The sequence below is a fragment of the Pseudophryne corroboree genome, chromosome 2, assembly GCF_028390025.1.
Source record: "Pseudophryne corroboree isolate aPseCor3 chromosome 2, aPseCor3.hap2, whole genome shotgun sequence".
NCBI lineage: Eukaryota > Metazoa > Chordata > Amphibia > Anura > Myobatrachidae > Pseudophryne > Pseudophryne corroboree.
In genome coordinates this window covers 788,078,992-788,095,998 of record NC_086445.1, presented here as the reverse complement: position 1 = coordinate 788,095,998, position 17,007 = coordinate 788,078,992, and the positions used below count along the sequence as shown (strand labels likewise).

The 17,007-nt window shown below is 41.7% G+C and overlaps 1 protein-coding gene across 9 annotated transcripts in view; it reads left to right on the top strand.

The window, feature by feature from the left end:
* The window catches only part of MID1 (midline 1), a 717,600-nt gene that overhangs the window by 568,114 nt on the left and 132,479 nt on the right, over positions 1-17,007 (top strand). For all 9 annotated transcript variants that reach the window (XM_063955554.1, XM_063955560.1, XM_063955550.1 and 6 more), the window contains one exon: positions 12,845-12,993. In XM_063955554.1, the coding sequence (XP_063811624.1) occupies positions 12,845-12,993 (149 nt within the window). The remainder of the gene's footprint in view (positions 1-12,844; positions 12,994-17,007) is intronic.

The window sequence follows — 17,007 nt, the reverse complement described above, 5'->3', positions numbered from 1 at the left end:
TCTTAAAGATAAAATACTTTTATGCAGCTGCTGAGACTTTATTTGTTTTGTACTAATATTCCAGCCTTGCTGTGCAGACCTGGTATGTGATATTCTGTAACCTAAAAAGCCATCTTTAAATGTCAAGTCTGCTAGGGCTTTGTGAGAAATCTGCTCTCTAAGAATAAAGTCCAGTTTTGTTTTAATGGTTCACTAAGCTGTCATGCTCCTCTAATTAACTTCACATAAACCCCTATTGGCTTATCACTGATGTAAAAGTGTTTGAAGGGCAGCGTTCCAGGAGGTGAAATGTCGTAAGTAGTTGTTGTTTGTTTTTTTCAAATACCATGAGGGCTTTGATAGAAAATTGGACAGAACGAGGGAAATACATTTTGCAAAGCAGTTTAGATTCTAGTTGTCTTTTTAAGCTATAGCTTCAAGAAAAGGAGGACAGATGACTTTTAGTATGGGTACAAATGCAGTCATGCAGTATATCTGAAAGGGGATTCCTACACAGGCCAACACATAGTGTTTCGGCCAGCAAATTATACTGCTTTCACACTGCAGCTTTAACCCGGTTAATTGCCGATTTTTAAGCCTTCCAAAACGGTTCTAGCTGCGATGTGAAAGGGCCAACTTGAATTTACCGTTTTCAAAATACCGGTATTTTGAAACGGTTAAAAAGCAGGGTCCTACACGGTTCAGACCCGTTTCATTGTGCAGTGTGAAAGGCTCAGAAACGGTATTTCCAAGCCACAGAAGGTGATAGGCTGTCTCCATGCATGATGTCACCAGGCAGAAGCAGGAAATAAACTGGAGGAAACACATGAGAGTGAAGGGAGTGTTTTATTATACAGAATACAGTTTAAAATGGCAAATTGGAGTGATGAGGAGGTTAGGGAGCTGCTTAGGATCAGAGGGGATGAAGAAATATGTAGACAAGTCACTGGGACAGTGAAGGATGCAGTAATCTACAAAAACATGGTAAAGATGCTTGAAGCTGCTGGGTTCCATCGTACGACTAGCCAAATTATTAATAATTAATTAATTAATAATTAATAATTATTAATAATGTGTGGGCCAGAAAAGTCAATTTACAATGACAACCACTGTTTTCTATGGGTGAAACGGGTTCAGTGTGAAAGGTACCAAAACGGTAATGAAATGGTAATATACTGTTTACAACATGCGATGTGAAGGGGGCTAAACTGCTCAGACCCGTTTTAAGACCCGTTTTAAGAAACGTTTTAAAAGCAGGGTTTGCGATGTGAAAGCAGCATTAATGACTCTTCTTTTATTACTTACAGTGGAGAACTTACATTTTTTTTCCTTACGAACAGAGCATAGTTTTTTTCAGCCTGACTGTATAGTAATATAAAGAACCTTAAATACTTTGTCCTTACTAAAGAGAATATGCTTCAAATTAGCCATTTCCAGAGAGCTATGACACAAAGTATACCTCTTGGCATATATATATATATATATATATACACAGTGGGGCAAAAAAGTATTTGGACAGCCACCGATTGTGCAAGTTGACCCACTTAAAAAGATGAGAGAGGTCTGTAATTTCCATCATAGGTACACTTCAACTGTGAGAGACAGAATCTGAAAAAAAAAACCTAGGAAATCACATTTTATGATTTTTTAACAATTTATTTGTATATTCTTGCAGAAAATAAATATTTGGACAATCAAAAAGTTTTACTCAATACTTTTTAATATAACCTCGGTTGGCAATTACAAAGGTCAAAAGTTTCCTGTAGTTCTTGACCAGGTTTGCACTCACTGTAGCAGGTATTTTAGCCCACTCTTCTATGCAGATCTTCTCTAGATCTGTCATGTTTTGGGGCTGTCGCTGGGAAACACGGACCTTCAACTCCATCCACAGATTTTCTATTGGGTTGAGGTCTGGAGACTGGCTAGGCCACTTCAGGACCTTGAAATGCTTCTTACGGAGCCACTCCTTAGTTGCCCGGGTGGTGTGTTTGGGGTCATTGTCATGCTGGAAGACCCAGCCACGTTCTATCTTCAATGCTCTTACTGAGGGAAGGAGGTTTTTGCCCAAAATCTCACGATACATGGCCCCATTCATCCTCTCCTTAATACGGATCAGTCGTCCTGTCCCCTTTGCAGAAAAGCAGCCCCAAAGCATGATGTTTCCACCCCCATGCTTCACAGTGGGTATGGTGTTCTTGGGATGCCATTCATTATTCTTCTCCCTCCAAACATGGTGAGTGGAGTTTATACCAAAAAGTTTGATTTTGCTCTCATCTGACCACATTACATTCTCTCAATCCTCCTCTGGATCATCCAGATGGTCACTGGCAAACTTTAGATGGGCCTGGACATGTGCTGGCTTAAGCAGGGGGACCTTTCGGCGCGCTGCAGGATTTCAATCCATGACGACTTAGTATGTTACTAATGGTAACCTTTGTGACTGTGGTCCCAGCTCTCTTGAGGTCATTGACCAGGTCCCCCCATGTAGTTCTGGGCTGATTCCTCACCATTCTCAAGATCATTGATACCCCACGAGGTGAGATCTTGCATGGAGCCCCAGGTCGAGGGATATTGTCATTGATCTTGTATTTCTTCAATTTTTTAATAATTGCGCCAACAGTTGATCTCTTCTCACCAAGCTGCTTGCCTATTGTCGAGTAGCTCATCCCAGCCTTGTGCAGCTCTACAATTTTGTCCCTGGTGTCCTTAAACAGCTCTCTGGTCTTGGCCATGGTGGAGAGGTAACAGTCTGACTGTTTGAGGGTGTGGACAGGTGTCTTTTATGCAGATAACCAGTTCAAACAGGTGCCATTAATACAGGTAACGAGTGGAGGATAGGAGAGCTTCTTAAAGAAGAAGTAACAGGCCTGTGAGAGCTAGAAATCTTGCTGATTGGTAGGTGTCCAAATATTTGTTTTCCACAAGAATATACAAGTAAATTGTTTAGAAATCATACAATGTGATTTCCTGGGGTTTTCTTTTTCCAGATTCAGTCTCTCACAAAGTGTACCTATGATGGAAATTACAGACCTCTCTCATCTTTTTAAGTGGGTCAACTTGCACAATCAGTGGCTGTCCAAATACTTGTTTTCCCCACTGTGTGTGTGTATATATATATATATATATGTATAAATTATCTACTATTGTATTGTCATTTTTCAGTGATTAGAAAGTTGAACATAATTCTGTTTATCCAAGGGATACAACACATTATTATTATTAATAATAATAATAATAATAATAATAATGGTTCAAGGCAGCCATGGTGTATTGGTCCATTGTAGTATGGAAGAAATGACATAAACTTTGAGACTACCGATAAAATATTCAGGATTGCTCCCTTTAACAGCTGACAGAATTGCAGGGGGACTATGCCCAGTAGTCATCTGACAGCAGAATGCAGTCCGAATACTGACAGGGCTCCGATGGTAAGTACTGGAGTTAGGTTTAGTCACTAGGGGGAGGGTTGGAGATAGGGAACAGACTGCTGCAGGGGACAGCTAGGGTTAGGCGGCGGGTGGGGTTGGTTAAAGTTCGGCTGTTGGAGGGGTGGGGTTAAAATACTCCCATCGGGATGCTGCTGTCAGCATTCTGACTGTGGGGATTCAGATTCCATCCCGTGTCAGCAAGCAATGCTGATAATTAAAGTAATCCTAGTTGAGGTGTCAAAGTTAGGCAGTAAAGACTACCCCTGTGTCCCAAAGTTGCCTTGGTCCTCCATCTGCTACTCTGGTATAAGGTAAACAGTCACTGCTCTACTGTGCTGTACTGTACATACCACATTTATCTGTCTATTGTCTTCTAGTTGCAGCTTTTATTTTAATGTTTTGGCCTTTTCAACACATAACATATTGCAAGTAAATATAGGCATGGAAAGAGTAATTTTACATCTCCTTTTATAATATACTTGATATGTATTATATAACTTTAATGCAACCTCAAAATTAATCACAATGTCTTTTGCCAAAACCCTCTACAATCCCCAGTGTATAAGAACAGCCTTCGTACGTAACTTTCTCTCCTGCCACACATTTATCCACAGCTGTGCTATCCTGCTATAACCCATGTTTATTTGGTCCCCTGACTCATGTATATACCACATCATGAGCTGTTCAAGGACTCATCTGCATCTGACTCGGGATGCTGGCTTTGGATTGCAAACTAAGGCTATATGGGGCTGAAGGTGAACATGGATGAAATAGTTGAGTTATGAGGCACAATAAGATTTGGCGTGGACAGCAGGATGGATCAGTTATTCACAGATCTGCAATGTCAGGCTTGGCAGCGCATGAGTTTGCAGGCCAAAGAATCAGGGTGGGAATGAATAACTACAACAATATATTTATAAGAGTGAGGTTTAATCAGTTAAGTCCTGGTGATTGATATTTTTTTTTTGTTCTCTTCCTTCATGAAGAAAGCAATGTTGAAGCAGTTTCAAGTCTTTTGTAGAGTGTAGCTACTTTTCCTGAGTCAGACACCTTTGGTTGTCGTATTGTTTTCTGCTCGTGTCAGAGCAACAGTAAAAACACAGCTGTAGGATGACAGGCAGCCACATATTAAAGGCATATTTATGGATTAAGAAATAAGTAAATTCCTTTTTTTCTGTTTTACCAGAGTTCCTGTTGCCTTATTTAAAGAATGAAGACTACAACTACTTGTATTGGTCACATTTGCCATATCACCATATTATTTAAGCAGAAATATTTTTTGTTTCATGCGTATATTTAAATAGATTTATATTGGCAGAATTCAAGAAAACACAATTTATTTATTTTTACATGGAACCATCTACTAAGGGATTCGGACTATAGGTCCACATACATTAGGTCGACAGTCATTAGGTCGACCACATATGAACGTCATACAAAAGGTCAACATGGACAAAAGGTCAACATATTAAAGGTCGACGCTGGGAAATGTCAACAGGTCATATGGTCGACACACATGATTGACACGTTTTGTTTTTTTTCATGATTTTGGACTTTTTCCTTCCTTGACTATCCATGTCACAAATCATAACATTCAGCAACCTTGTGGCAAGTGAAACAGAGCAAGACACTGTGTCCAAAGCGTGGCAAGCAAAGCAAGGCCGCAATGGGACACGTTTCTACACTTCGTGGTCCCAGATGAAAAAACTATTCACAATAACCCCAAAAATGCAAAAAATGTGTGTCGCCCATTTTTGTGTTGACCATTTTCATGTTGATCTTTTGACCCTGTTGACCTTTCGAACCTGACTACCTTTTTCAATGCAGAATTTTCATATGTCGACCTTTTGTCCATGTCAACCTTTTGTCTTTCAACCATATGGGGCGGCGTAATTATTGTAGACCTAAATCTCCTATACCACACATGAGGATGTAACCCATAGCAACAGACCTGAACTCTACTACAACAATAATCATCTGTTTTCTGCGGGTTATGACTGACTTTATGGCCTACTATAAAGTAACCAAGTGTTATGTGTGGATTTGTTTGGCATCACGGCGGTCATGTGACCGATGACGGAATCCCGACACCGCTCAGTAGAACGGTGCCAGGACACTGACAGCAGCCAACACCAAAACTTGGTCCTAGCCTTCACCCCCCTAGATTTAGCCCCAGCCACCACCAGAGGAGGTTTGGGGTTAGGGCACTTACCCCCCAAATATGTCTGGCTTCTTGGTCTCAGGATGCCAGGGTTGGTCATGTGACTGCCGGCATCCCGAAAGCCGGGATATCATAATACACCCAATGTTTGTATTTTGTTAAACATAACGCAAAATTACAATACAATTATTAGCAAATATTATGCAAATCTAAGGGTAGATTTTAAATATTTGCATGCAAAGGAGAGTGGAGCGTTGTATTGCAAATTTACACACTTTAGAGGGCACTTAAGTGGACACACTTCGGGGAAATTTAGTAAACATTTATTATCCCATGCTGGGTAACATGCTCAGCAAATAAAAAGCCCCCTCATCCGCTTGCAGTAATTGTGGTTATCAAACTTTTGGTTATCATGCCAAAGCAACATGTCAGGAAATGACATGAATTGCAGAGTGAAACTGGCCAGCTGTGCTTGTTTTGGCTCTAGTGGTTTTGGAAAGATTGGCATTATATAGACAACAGGCTTTTCTGCTTAGCACTTAAACTATAATTGCTCTTATCCACATGAGAAATGTTGTTCGGCCTTGAAAAAGCCTGTGAGATGATCAGACAGCTATTCCTACTAATACAGAAATGCATGTAACAGCATTATAAGTAATATTTTACAGCAGTTAAGTATGAAATGAATTACAGCCAGAATGTCACTTTGTAGTGAACGCCCACTCAGCCCAGAGTACTGGAGTGTGAGGGCACTTTGTGCATGGCTCCCCAAGTGACTAATTAATCAAGAATTAGCTAAACAAATGACCTAATACGCAGTGGTTTAAGTAGAATTAGCGTGTGCAATTTGTAAATCACGCTTATAACAGAGCTTTTGAATGTGTACCAAAGCATATATTTCCAGTATGCTTTACATAACTATTTAAAAAAAAATATTTTTAAAGGAATATATTGTCTTTCATTAATCAAATATAATTTTTTTCCTAACCAAGTCATAGAAAATGAAGTATTGATCTTGGAAATAGTTTTCTGGATTGTTTAGAATTGTAATGGCACCATAGCTTTTAAAGTTAAGGTCAAAGTCAAATATTTAAGAAAAAGCTAATTTTAAAGCATTATTGCTTTACTAAACATGGCACAGTCCAAACATATACAAAATCTACAGTAGCTACATACTCCATTGTTTGCAATAACTAAATTAACTCAATCACAAGTAACTCCACTACACTATACAGAATTGTGTCTTGGTTAAGCCAAACATGCCCCAATCTATCCAGTCACACCACAATTTTACTAATGCGAATATAGAAGAAATTGCTTTCACAAGCTTCTATTCAGCAACATTCCAATGCTACAGTATTAGGGGGGTATTCAGTTAGCGCCAAATAATATTGGAGCTATTGAATTCACACACACCCCATGCGTATTGCGGACTGTTTTTGCCTGTTTATTAAGGCATTTTTGCCAATGCCTTTTCACTTTTTTTTTAGAGAGAAAAGGTAGAAGATAAATGCCTAAAAATTGGCAAAAAAACACCCCCAGTTTTCGATGGCGCAGGTGCGAAAACACATGGATTCACCAATCCACGCGATTTTTGCTACTGCCAAATTTTTCGCCTAGGCGAAAAAATTTACCTGCTGTTGAATAGGGCAAATCCCCATTCACCCCAAAAAATAGCCAAAAGCGCAATTTTTTCACCTAGGAAAAAACGGCCCTAATTGTATACCCCCCATAGACTGTGGACTTGGACTACATGCAAGAATCCTGATGCACAAAATAAAACTGCTCTGTTTATAGAGTTCGGTACTTAAATGAAACCGTACTGTCAGCATGAAAAGTGTTCATCTGATGTCTGCTAAATGTGAGCGCCAGCTTTCTGCTGAAGAGTTTGTGCTGTGATTAGGAAAGAAGTAGAGTGGCTGTAATGATGTCAATGATAAAGTGGAAGACAAAAAAAAAACAAAACCAAACATTTCTATGCTAGATAAGTAATAAAAGTTGTCTCTACCATGTTATGGCCCACCTGGTGTCAGAACCAAATTAGGCTAGAACTATGGGGGTCATTCCGAGTTGATCGCACGCTGCCAATTTTCGCAGCGCAGCGATCAGGTTACTACTGCGCATGCATATGCACCGCAATGCGCACGCGCTTCGTACAGGTACAAACAGCATTGTTGCTGTGTAATGCTTCTAGCGACAATTCCATTCGCTCAACCGTTCGCAAGGAGATTGACAGAAAGAGGATGTTTATGGGTGTCAACTGACTGGGAGTGGTAGGGAAAACGCAGGCGTGTCCAGGCGTTTGCAGGGCGGGTGTCTGACGTCAATTCCAGGACAGGCTGAAGTGATCGCAAGGGCTGCATAAGTTTAGACCAAACTTTTTCGTCCCGCTCTGCTGCACATGCGACCGCACCCTTGGAAAACGAAAATACACTCCCCCGTGGCGGCGACTATACGTTTGCACGGCTGCAAAAAGTAGCTAGCGAGCGATCAACTCGGAATGAGGGCCTATGTTTTCTGCAGTCATTGAATTGTTCTGACCCCTCCTGTCACCGTTCAGCTTAAAGAAATAGAACAGTAGAGAGAAGCTGGGTATGTAGTATGGGATATATATTTTATATACATTACTGTCATTAAACTGGGACTGAATTACATGGTGGAGGTGCAGGTACCAGTAAAGAAAAGTATAAATTGGTGATGACTACCACTGACTGATACAGGTTGAGTATCCCATATCCAAATATTCCGAAATACGGAATATTCCGAAATACTTTTGAGTGAAAGTGAGTTAGTGAAACCTTTCTTTTCTGATGGTTCAATGTACACAAACTTTGTTTAATACACAAAGTTATTAAAAATATTGTATTAAATGACCTTCAGGCTGTGTGTATAAGGTGTATATGAAACATAAATGAATTGTGTGAATGTACACACACTTTATTTAATGCAAAGTTATTCAAAATATTGGCTAAAATGACCTTCAGGCTCTGTGTATAAGGTGTATATGAAACATAAATGCATTCTGTGCTTAGACTTAGGTCCCATTGCCATGATATCTCATTATGGTATGCAATTATTCCAAAATACGGAAAAATCCGATATCCAAAATACTTCTGGTCCCAAGCATTTTGGATAAGGGATACTCAACCTGTATATATTTAGGCATAAGCATTTAGGGCATATGCCTCCTTATGTTTAGAGAGGCAGAACAGGGGATGGGGGGATGTACATGTGTTGGCTGAATGCATCTCATGCAGACTGTAACATAGCGGTCTATTTACTAAGCAGGGGAGAGAGATAAAGTACCAACCAACCAACCAACCAGCTTCTGTCATTTTTCAAACACAACCTGTAACATGGCAATTATGAGCTGATTGGCTGGTACGTTATATCTCTCCAAGGCTTAGTACATAGACCCCATAGACACCTATGCACCTGTCAGGTGGTGTGTAACTTGCAGGTGCTTAACTCTTGGTGCAGGATACGCACTGATGATTATGACAATTGGCTAAGTCCTCCCACTGATGCTATTACGAGTGTGGTTGCTGCAATCTATTCGCATTATTTAATATCTTTAATTGGTCTGTGTCACAAAAGCAAATTCCCGTTTGACTTCTTAGAGGGGAAAACAACAAGATCATATTTTAATTAAATGTAGTTAGAAGTTTTATTTTTGTATTTACATATTTCATTGTATTTTATTAGGTAATTATAACTCAGCATATATTATTATCACTGCCCAGACACAAGTAGTATATATAGATGTGAGGTGCTAACCCATATAGCATAATTTTCAACAGATGTGACGCGTAAACCAGCTAACAAGGAATACTTATAGTGTAGTATATAAAACAATACAATTGGTAACCCTCTGTGTTGGAAAAGAGTGTTTTAGACCCAGGCCCAGGTAATAAGAATGCCTTCCCCTATTGCTTTTCCCTTACTGGAAGACTGTAGTTGTATTGCAGGCGTTGAACACAATCTTTATACTTCAGTTGGACCCCAGGAATAGACAAGGAATATGTCTTTTGTAGGTTTCCACATGAATAAATAAACAGAAAGGAAGGATGTAGTATGTCTGTAACAATAGCTTAAAGAAATAAATAATGCAATCACATAGGGGATAAACGCAGTGTTCGCATGCAGCGGCTGCATCCATCGGGTCTGCGCACAGCCACTGGCCACAGTGCGTGTGCGCGACTCTTCACCCTCGAAGGATGCAGCCACAAGATGATTGACAGTGGTGGGCGTGGGGTGGGGGGACGGGGGCATCAATGCAGCATTTTGAAGGTGTGTCCAGACCGTTTCCGGGGCGGCTGCGTGATGTCACATGCAGATACTCTGAGAAACAAATGGCGCCAGTCCGCCTGTCATCGAGGTAGGCTGCGCAGGCAGGGATCAACTTCAAGCCGATGTGTTTGCAATCAAGTAGCGAACGCATTGTGGGGCGGTGCACCACACATGCTGGGCGGCCTTGCCCAGTGCTGAGAGGCCCCACCATGTGAGTAGATGGACGCAGATCTTCCTGCAGGAACAGAAGGGCTGGGTTTAGGTACCACCCGGGGGCAATTTAGGTTTAGTAACTAAGGGGGGAGAGTTAGGGTTAGGCTGCGGGGCAGGGAGGGGGGTAGGTTTAGGAACCACTGTGGGGAGGTTAGGGTTAGGCACTAAGGGGGGAGATTAGGTTTAGACTGCGGGAAGATAGTGTTAGGGGGTAGGGGTTAGCATAGTAAATTTTATCACGTCCGGTGGTCATTAATACCGAACCCAAATAAACAGTGGGAATCACAGCAATGTTATACAGTTCAAGTTGGTTTGCCTACCATATATGCAGCTGTTATAAAGACATGTCAGAGATACAGTAGGACGCTCCTGAAATATGTTCTTGTGAGCGTTCCGGCGGGTGGTGAGTTGGCAATTTCCATGGTTCCTTCAGCTGTCACTGGCATTAACTTGACGCTTTTTAAGTTGATTCTCTTTTTCAAAAGCGTTAGGTGAATCTGGTAGAAAAACTACCTTGAACTGCATAACCGCATTTATTTTTTTATTTACACTTTCTTATATACCGCAACAAATTCTGTTGCGCTTTATAACCTCGCTGTGATTCCCACTGTTTACTACACTGTGGGGGTTATCGAGTAGCCAATGCTACTGAGATGCGATCGCATCTCCCCGTTTGCTGCTGCAGTGCATACGCGCAAGACCCGCTCTTAATTATGCGAATGCCTCTACCTGACTGACAGGCGTAGGTGTTTGAGGGGCGATCGGGGGCGGCGTCACGGCATTGCGGGGATGGCGATAAAGTGTTGTGGGGGTGTGGTGTAGGAAACGGGCGGGTTCGGGGGGCAAACAGGAAAATGGAGGCGGCCCAGTAGCCTTCACTGCCAGGCTGTGGAGTCAAGGGGATTTCCCTTATTTAACGGTGCGATTGCAGTTGAATTGCGCTCACATCGCTGGCCGATATTAGCATGCTGGGTGGCCTTGCCCTGTGCTGGGCAGCACCCAGCATGCAAGTGATAGCAGCAGAGGCGTAGCGTGGAGACATGACACCCGGAGCAGGGTCATGTCACGGCACCCTCACCCACCACCACTCATACATACATATATATATACATACATACATAGATTCACACACATTTAGGCACAGACATACATAAACAGACAAATATACACAGACACACAGATAAGCACACAAATACACACACACACACACACACACACACACACAGATATACACATATACACACAGACATATAAACACACACATATACTCACACATACTGTAAACAAAGATATGTATGCACATAAACACACACATACATGTATACACATTAGCACACAGACATATACACACACATTTACACACAAACACAGACATATACACATAAACACACAGTATACACAGACATAAACACACAGTAATTCTCACCAAGAGGGCAGCAGCAGCTCCTCTTTCCAGTCTTGAGGGGCGGAGCTTCTATGTGATTGACAGGCTGGACCTCATGGGTAGAAGGAAAGGACTGAGAAAAGGGAAAGGGGAATGCAGATCCCTGACAGCCAGGAAAGTTCTTCTGACAACCATCCAAACCTCCACTCTTCCCTAGCAACACACCACACTACACTGCACTGGACTCTCTGTACTGTGCAATCAGACGTGATATGCAACATGCAGACAGTGTGGTGGCCACCCCTTCCCTCTCTTCTAGTCATCTCCTCCTACCCCTGCCCGAGAACCTGGCTCTCAGCTGTGCAGTGAGCCGGCGCCTTCTGTCCCCAGCGGCGCCTGGAGCTCGAGCTCCTCTTGTTCCACCCTCCCTATGCCATTGGATAGCAGTTGCAGTTTTGCTTTTTTAGCAAAACTGCAGCTGATGCTGAATGAAGACCTATATTTGTTCTTAGTTGGCTTGTTTTTTACATGTCACATCTACTGAAAATTATGCTATAGGAGTGAGCACCTAAAAGTGAGTACTCGCATCTATATATACTGTTTGTGAATGGTGTAAGGAGAAGGTGAACCTCTTTAGAGTACACATATGAGGAGAAGGTGAACCTTTTTAGAGTACACATAGGCTGCTTCAATTTAATTCTGATCTATTATGCATAGGTTTCTCCATACATCTCAGCCACTGCCCAGGCATAAACACTTATGTATATGATATTATATTTAAGCACTATATTGTGTCTTGTAATTTAGGGCATTTGTAATAGGGCCCGAGTTTGCTGAAGGTGTGGAATGCAGGCCGTTCTTGGACGTTGTTTTAAAGCGGCATGGTTTTGCCTTGTAAATGAGATTGGACGTTTTTTTACACAGTGATCGACCTGTGGTCTAGCAGACATACTTTGCTGATCAGAGGGACCAGATCTGAGCTCAGCCTTCACTGCCAGTGGAGGGGAGCCCTATTAACACCATCTGAAGCTTGTGTTATTATCACTGGGCTCTCTCCGGTATTTCTTTACAATTTTTTTTGTCATTTCGGGCAGATTGCTTTTTCCATTACAAGTATGGGAAATGTGATCAGGTTACTAAAAAAATTTGAATTTAAGTGCTTGGAAGAGAATTTTCCTCCAATTGGCAATTAGCGCATTTAGGTGATACTAAATAATGTGAAAAGGGTGTGAAAACACCCGTTTTCACATTATTTTATGAAAATTAATATTGATAAATACTGGATGCCCGCAAGTCCCCCCTCACTCTCTAATAAGACGATGATGTACATTTTGCTGTATGTTTGTTTCAAAAGCACAAATACATTTGAATTATTTTTCTCTTTCAAAGGTGGTGAGATTGAGGAAGTTGGCTCAGCAGATCGCCAATTGTAAGCAGTGCATAGAACGCTCTACATCTCTCATCTCCCAAGCAGAGCAATCTCTGAAGGAAGCAGATCATGCGCGCTTCCTGCAGTCAGCCAAGAGCATCACAGAAAGGTAAAGTCATGGTTGATTCTCCTGTCAGTTTCTGCTTAGCAGTGCTTAAAGTGGTCCAAGAGAGGTTGGGAAACTCATCTACGCCACCGTACTAACCCCCACCCCACCCCCATCTTCCTGTGTCCCTCCAGCAGCTCACCCTACCCTGTGTCCCTCCAGCAACTCACCCCACCTGTATCCCATCAGCAGCTCACCCTACCTGTGTGACTGTCCCTCCAGCAGAATCTACTGTAAACATTTATCAGCTAGAGGGGACAAATGGAATAGGCTGCAACCCATTCAAAAATAAAGTAAATGTAAGTGAGAGGGAGAATGCAAAGTACAGCTGATACATAATAACACAGGGGAACAGCTCTGCACTGAAAAAATATAATGAGACACAGATGATACTATACAATAAAAGGCTAATGCTGCCCCTCGCCTGTATGGGGGTTCAAGTGTTATGCACTCCAGCGCCACTAGATGATGCCCAACAGAGCAGTTCAAGTGGTGCTCCATTGTGGCGAGCACAGACGCTGGCGCTGACATTATTGTTATGTTGTTCCGTATTTTTGACGGGCTGGTGACTAGTAAGTTAATAATTCTGTATAAAAGTCTGTTCTGTACATTAAGGAAATTAAATGTTCACAGAGATTACTCTGCAAAGTACAATGTCAGATAAGTTGATAACACTCACACTCCATTACATTATCAGCATCCGTATGGCTGGGACCAGGTCCTCTCAGGGTGCCTCCTCCTCTCTTTGCTGCAGCGGGAAGGAGACAGAATGACATCACTGCATCATCTTATTTTTGCAGCGTGATTCACTATCTGTAGCACAATCTGCTCCCCCCCCACACACACACCACATCTGTTGACACGGGTGGCGCACAGCGGGTATGTGTCTGGGTCCTTCATAATCAGGCAGCCACAGAATTGCCTGTCTGGCTACTGACTAATGAGAAGCAGGGTTAACCAAAGTGGGCTGGTGGAGGCGGAGCTGGCTCAGCCGACAAATGCAACTGACGGAACGCATTTCTGCCCCCCTTTAACCCCTGCTACTTAGTTAAACAAAACAAATGTAATCTGCCATTTCACATTGAGACAAAGGGAAATGACACTGGCAGCAGCTTGTTGTCTTACAAACAGAACAATGGAAAATGGATTCTTATTGTTTCAGATAGCCCTGAAGACGAAGGAGCATTACTATCAATGCTAAGAAAGAGATCAAGTAGGGAGAGATATAGTACCAACCAATCAGCACCAGACTGTAATTTTTCAAAATCAGCCTGTAATATGGCAGTTAGGAGCCGATTGGTTGGTAATTTATCTTTCTAAAAATACAGTTCTAAATATACAGTTGTTTCTAAATATTATAGTTGTTAGTTTCTAAATATACAGTGTTGTCCTCATACAATATTGCTGCAGTTGCGCCAAACATACCTTCTCTGCACACCAGATCCCGTGCAACTCATCTTGCACACATCATCTTTTCAGTTCGAACGAGCATCTTAATAGCAATACCATATGACAAAACCCCTTTACAAGACTGCACTAATAAATTTGACACCATATATCCGTGTGCGTCTAAATCTGTATACAAAGAGCTACAATGCAGTAGTCAAGCTCTATTGTGCTTTGTATACAGATTCAGAGTCAGGGATTAATTTAACAGCTTGATACTCTAAAGGGCCCCATACACTACAGCGACATGTCGGAGGCTAAAGTCAGATGCGTTTCCCTTGAACCGCCCGGCAGCTTCCCAGGTGGCAGGATCTCATATGATATATCATATGCGGTCCTTTTTCATACGATGTATCGTATGCAATCCCAGCCATGCCTGCGGCATCTGACATATCACGCGTGCAGCACTAAGGACCTAGGGGCTCTGATCCGATGCTCACGCGACTGCGCATCGGATTGGATCGGATGTAAAACACATCCGATTTGCCACTTTTTATCCGAGTTATCGGCCCGAAAGGTCGAAATCAGATGAAATTGGGAATTATCGTTCTAGTGTATGGGGCCCTTTAGATTGAAAGCTCGCAAGAGCAGTGCCTTCTCCCCTCATGTGCCTTTCCTTCTCTCACTTACACTATCTTATACTGCATACTCCCTTTGATGGCACCTAACCCCTGGTTTTCCGTAATTATCCTATATTGTCTTCAACTGTAAGTGCTGTTTACTTGTTTTGCTCATTTGTTTATGTACTCTGTAAGTGGCACTGCTGATCCTTTTGTACCTATAAGTAAAGGATAATAATAATAATAACAACTCAGGCATCTGTGGGTTCCCGGCGAGTTTGCCCAATGTTTAAAAGTAGCAATCTTTAAAAAAAAAAAAAAAAAAAACTGGTTAGTTTTATGGCTTGTCCTTAATGGTCATTACTCTAATCATATGGTTTAATGGAGTTATGTAGACTATCAATAAAAGCAGGTGTACTCCCTCTAAAAGTTATCCAATATGGCTATTATAAAGGTGGGCTAGCAGCTTTTTAGCTACACTTGATCACAAGTAAGTCTTGTATGATATGTTACCTTTTATATTAATTTGTTTATACATTTGGACACACCTAGTAGCATGCATGAACTTTTCTATAATAAAAAGAAAAAAAAAATTCATAGCCCTTTATAAGTGGTATTGAATAGTCCCATGGAAACTTTTATGTCAGGTAGTTAGTTCAAGCTTTCGTATTCAATGCTAAGTGCACAGAGATTTAAAAGCAGATCTGTTACTTATATTAAACTAATTCAGAATAAAATACTGTTGTCTGTTTTTATTACATGTTCTAAACGGCTTATTCAAACAGATGATATACGGTCTACTGTTCTCAATGTAATTCTTCTGTATCCCAATTTAATATGCCCCCTATTATTTTGTTCTATACAATAGAAACAGAATCTGATTTGTTTTAGGCGGTAACTTGTTTGTAGCCAAGATACTTTGGCGAGTAATACTTCATATGTGTGTTATTTATGAAGAAATGTTGCCAGAAATTCTAAAGTTGGCCTTTATAGTCACCGAACTTGGCTCTTCAACTTCATTTCTTTAAACATGTGATAGAGATATCAGCAGGGGAGAGTTAGAGGACTTTAAACAGAGGAAACATGAAATTTATGAAGAATGCAAATCTAACCGAATGGCGTTTCCCTTGCATATACATTCCATGTTTGCAGCTAATGTAAAATACAAATATTTTTTTTTTCTTTTGGTTGACAAGGTAAAAATATCTAGCGGTCTATAGGCCTAATTCTGAGATGATCGCAGCAGCAAATTTGTTAGCAGTTGGGCAAAACCATGGCCCTCATTCCGAGTTGTTCGCTCGTTCTTTTTCATCGCATCGCAGCGATTTTCCGCAAACTGCGCATGCGCAATGTTCGCACTGCGACTGCGCCAAGTAAATTTGCTAAGAAGTTTGGTATTTTACTCACGGCATTACGATGTTTTTTCTTCGTTCTGGTGATCGTTGTGTGATTGACAGGAAGTGGGTGTTTCTGGGCGGAAACTGGCCGTTTTCTGGGAGTGTGTGAAAAAACGCTGCCGTTTCTGGGAAAAACGCGGGAGTGGCTGGAGAAACGGGGGAGTGTCTGGGCGAACGCTGGGTGTGTTTGTGACGTCAAACCAGGAACGAAACTGACTGAACTGATCGCAGTGGCAGACTAAGTGTCAAGCTACTCAGAAACTGCTTAGAAATTTATATTCGCAATTTTGAGAATCTTTCGTTCGCAATTTTGCTAAGCTAAGATTCACTCCCAGTAGGCGGCGGCTTAGCGTGTGCAATGCTGCTAAAAGCAGCTTGCAACCGAACAACTCGGAATGAGGGCCCATGTGCACTGCAGGGGGGGCAGATATAACATGTGCAGAGAGAGTTAGATTTGGGTGGGGTGTATTCAAACTGAAATCTAAATTGCAGTGTAAAAATAAAGCAGCCAGTATTTACCCTGCACAGAAACAAAATAACCCACCCAAATCTAACTCTCTATGCAAATGTTATATCTGCCCCCCCCCCCCTGCAGTGCACATGGTTATGCCCAA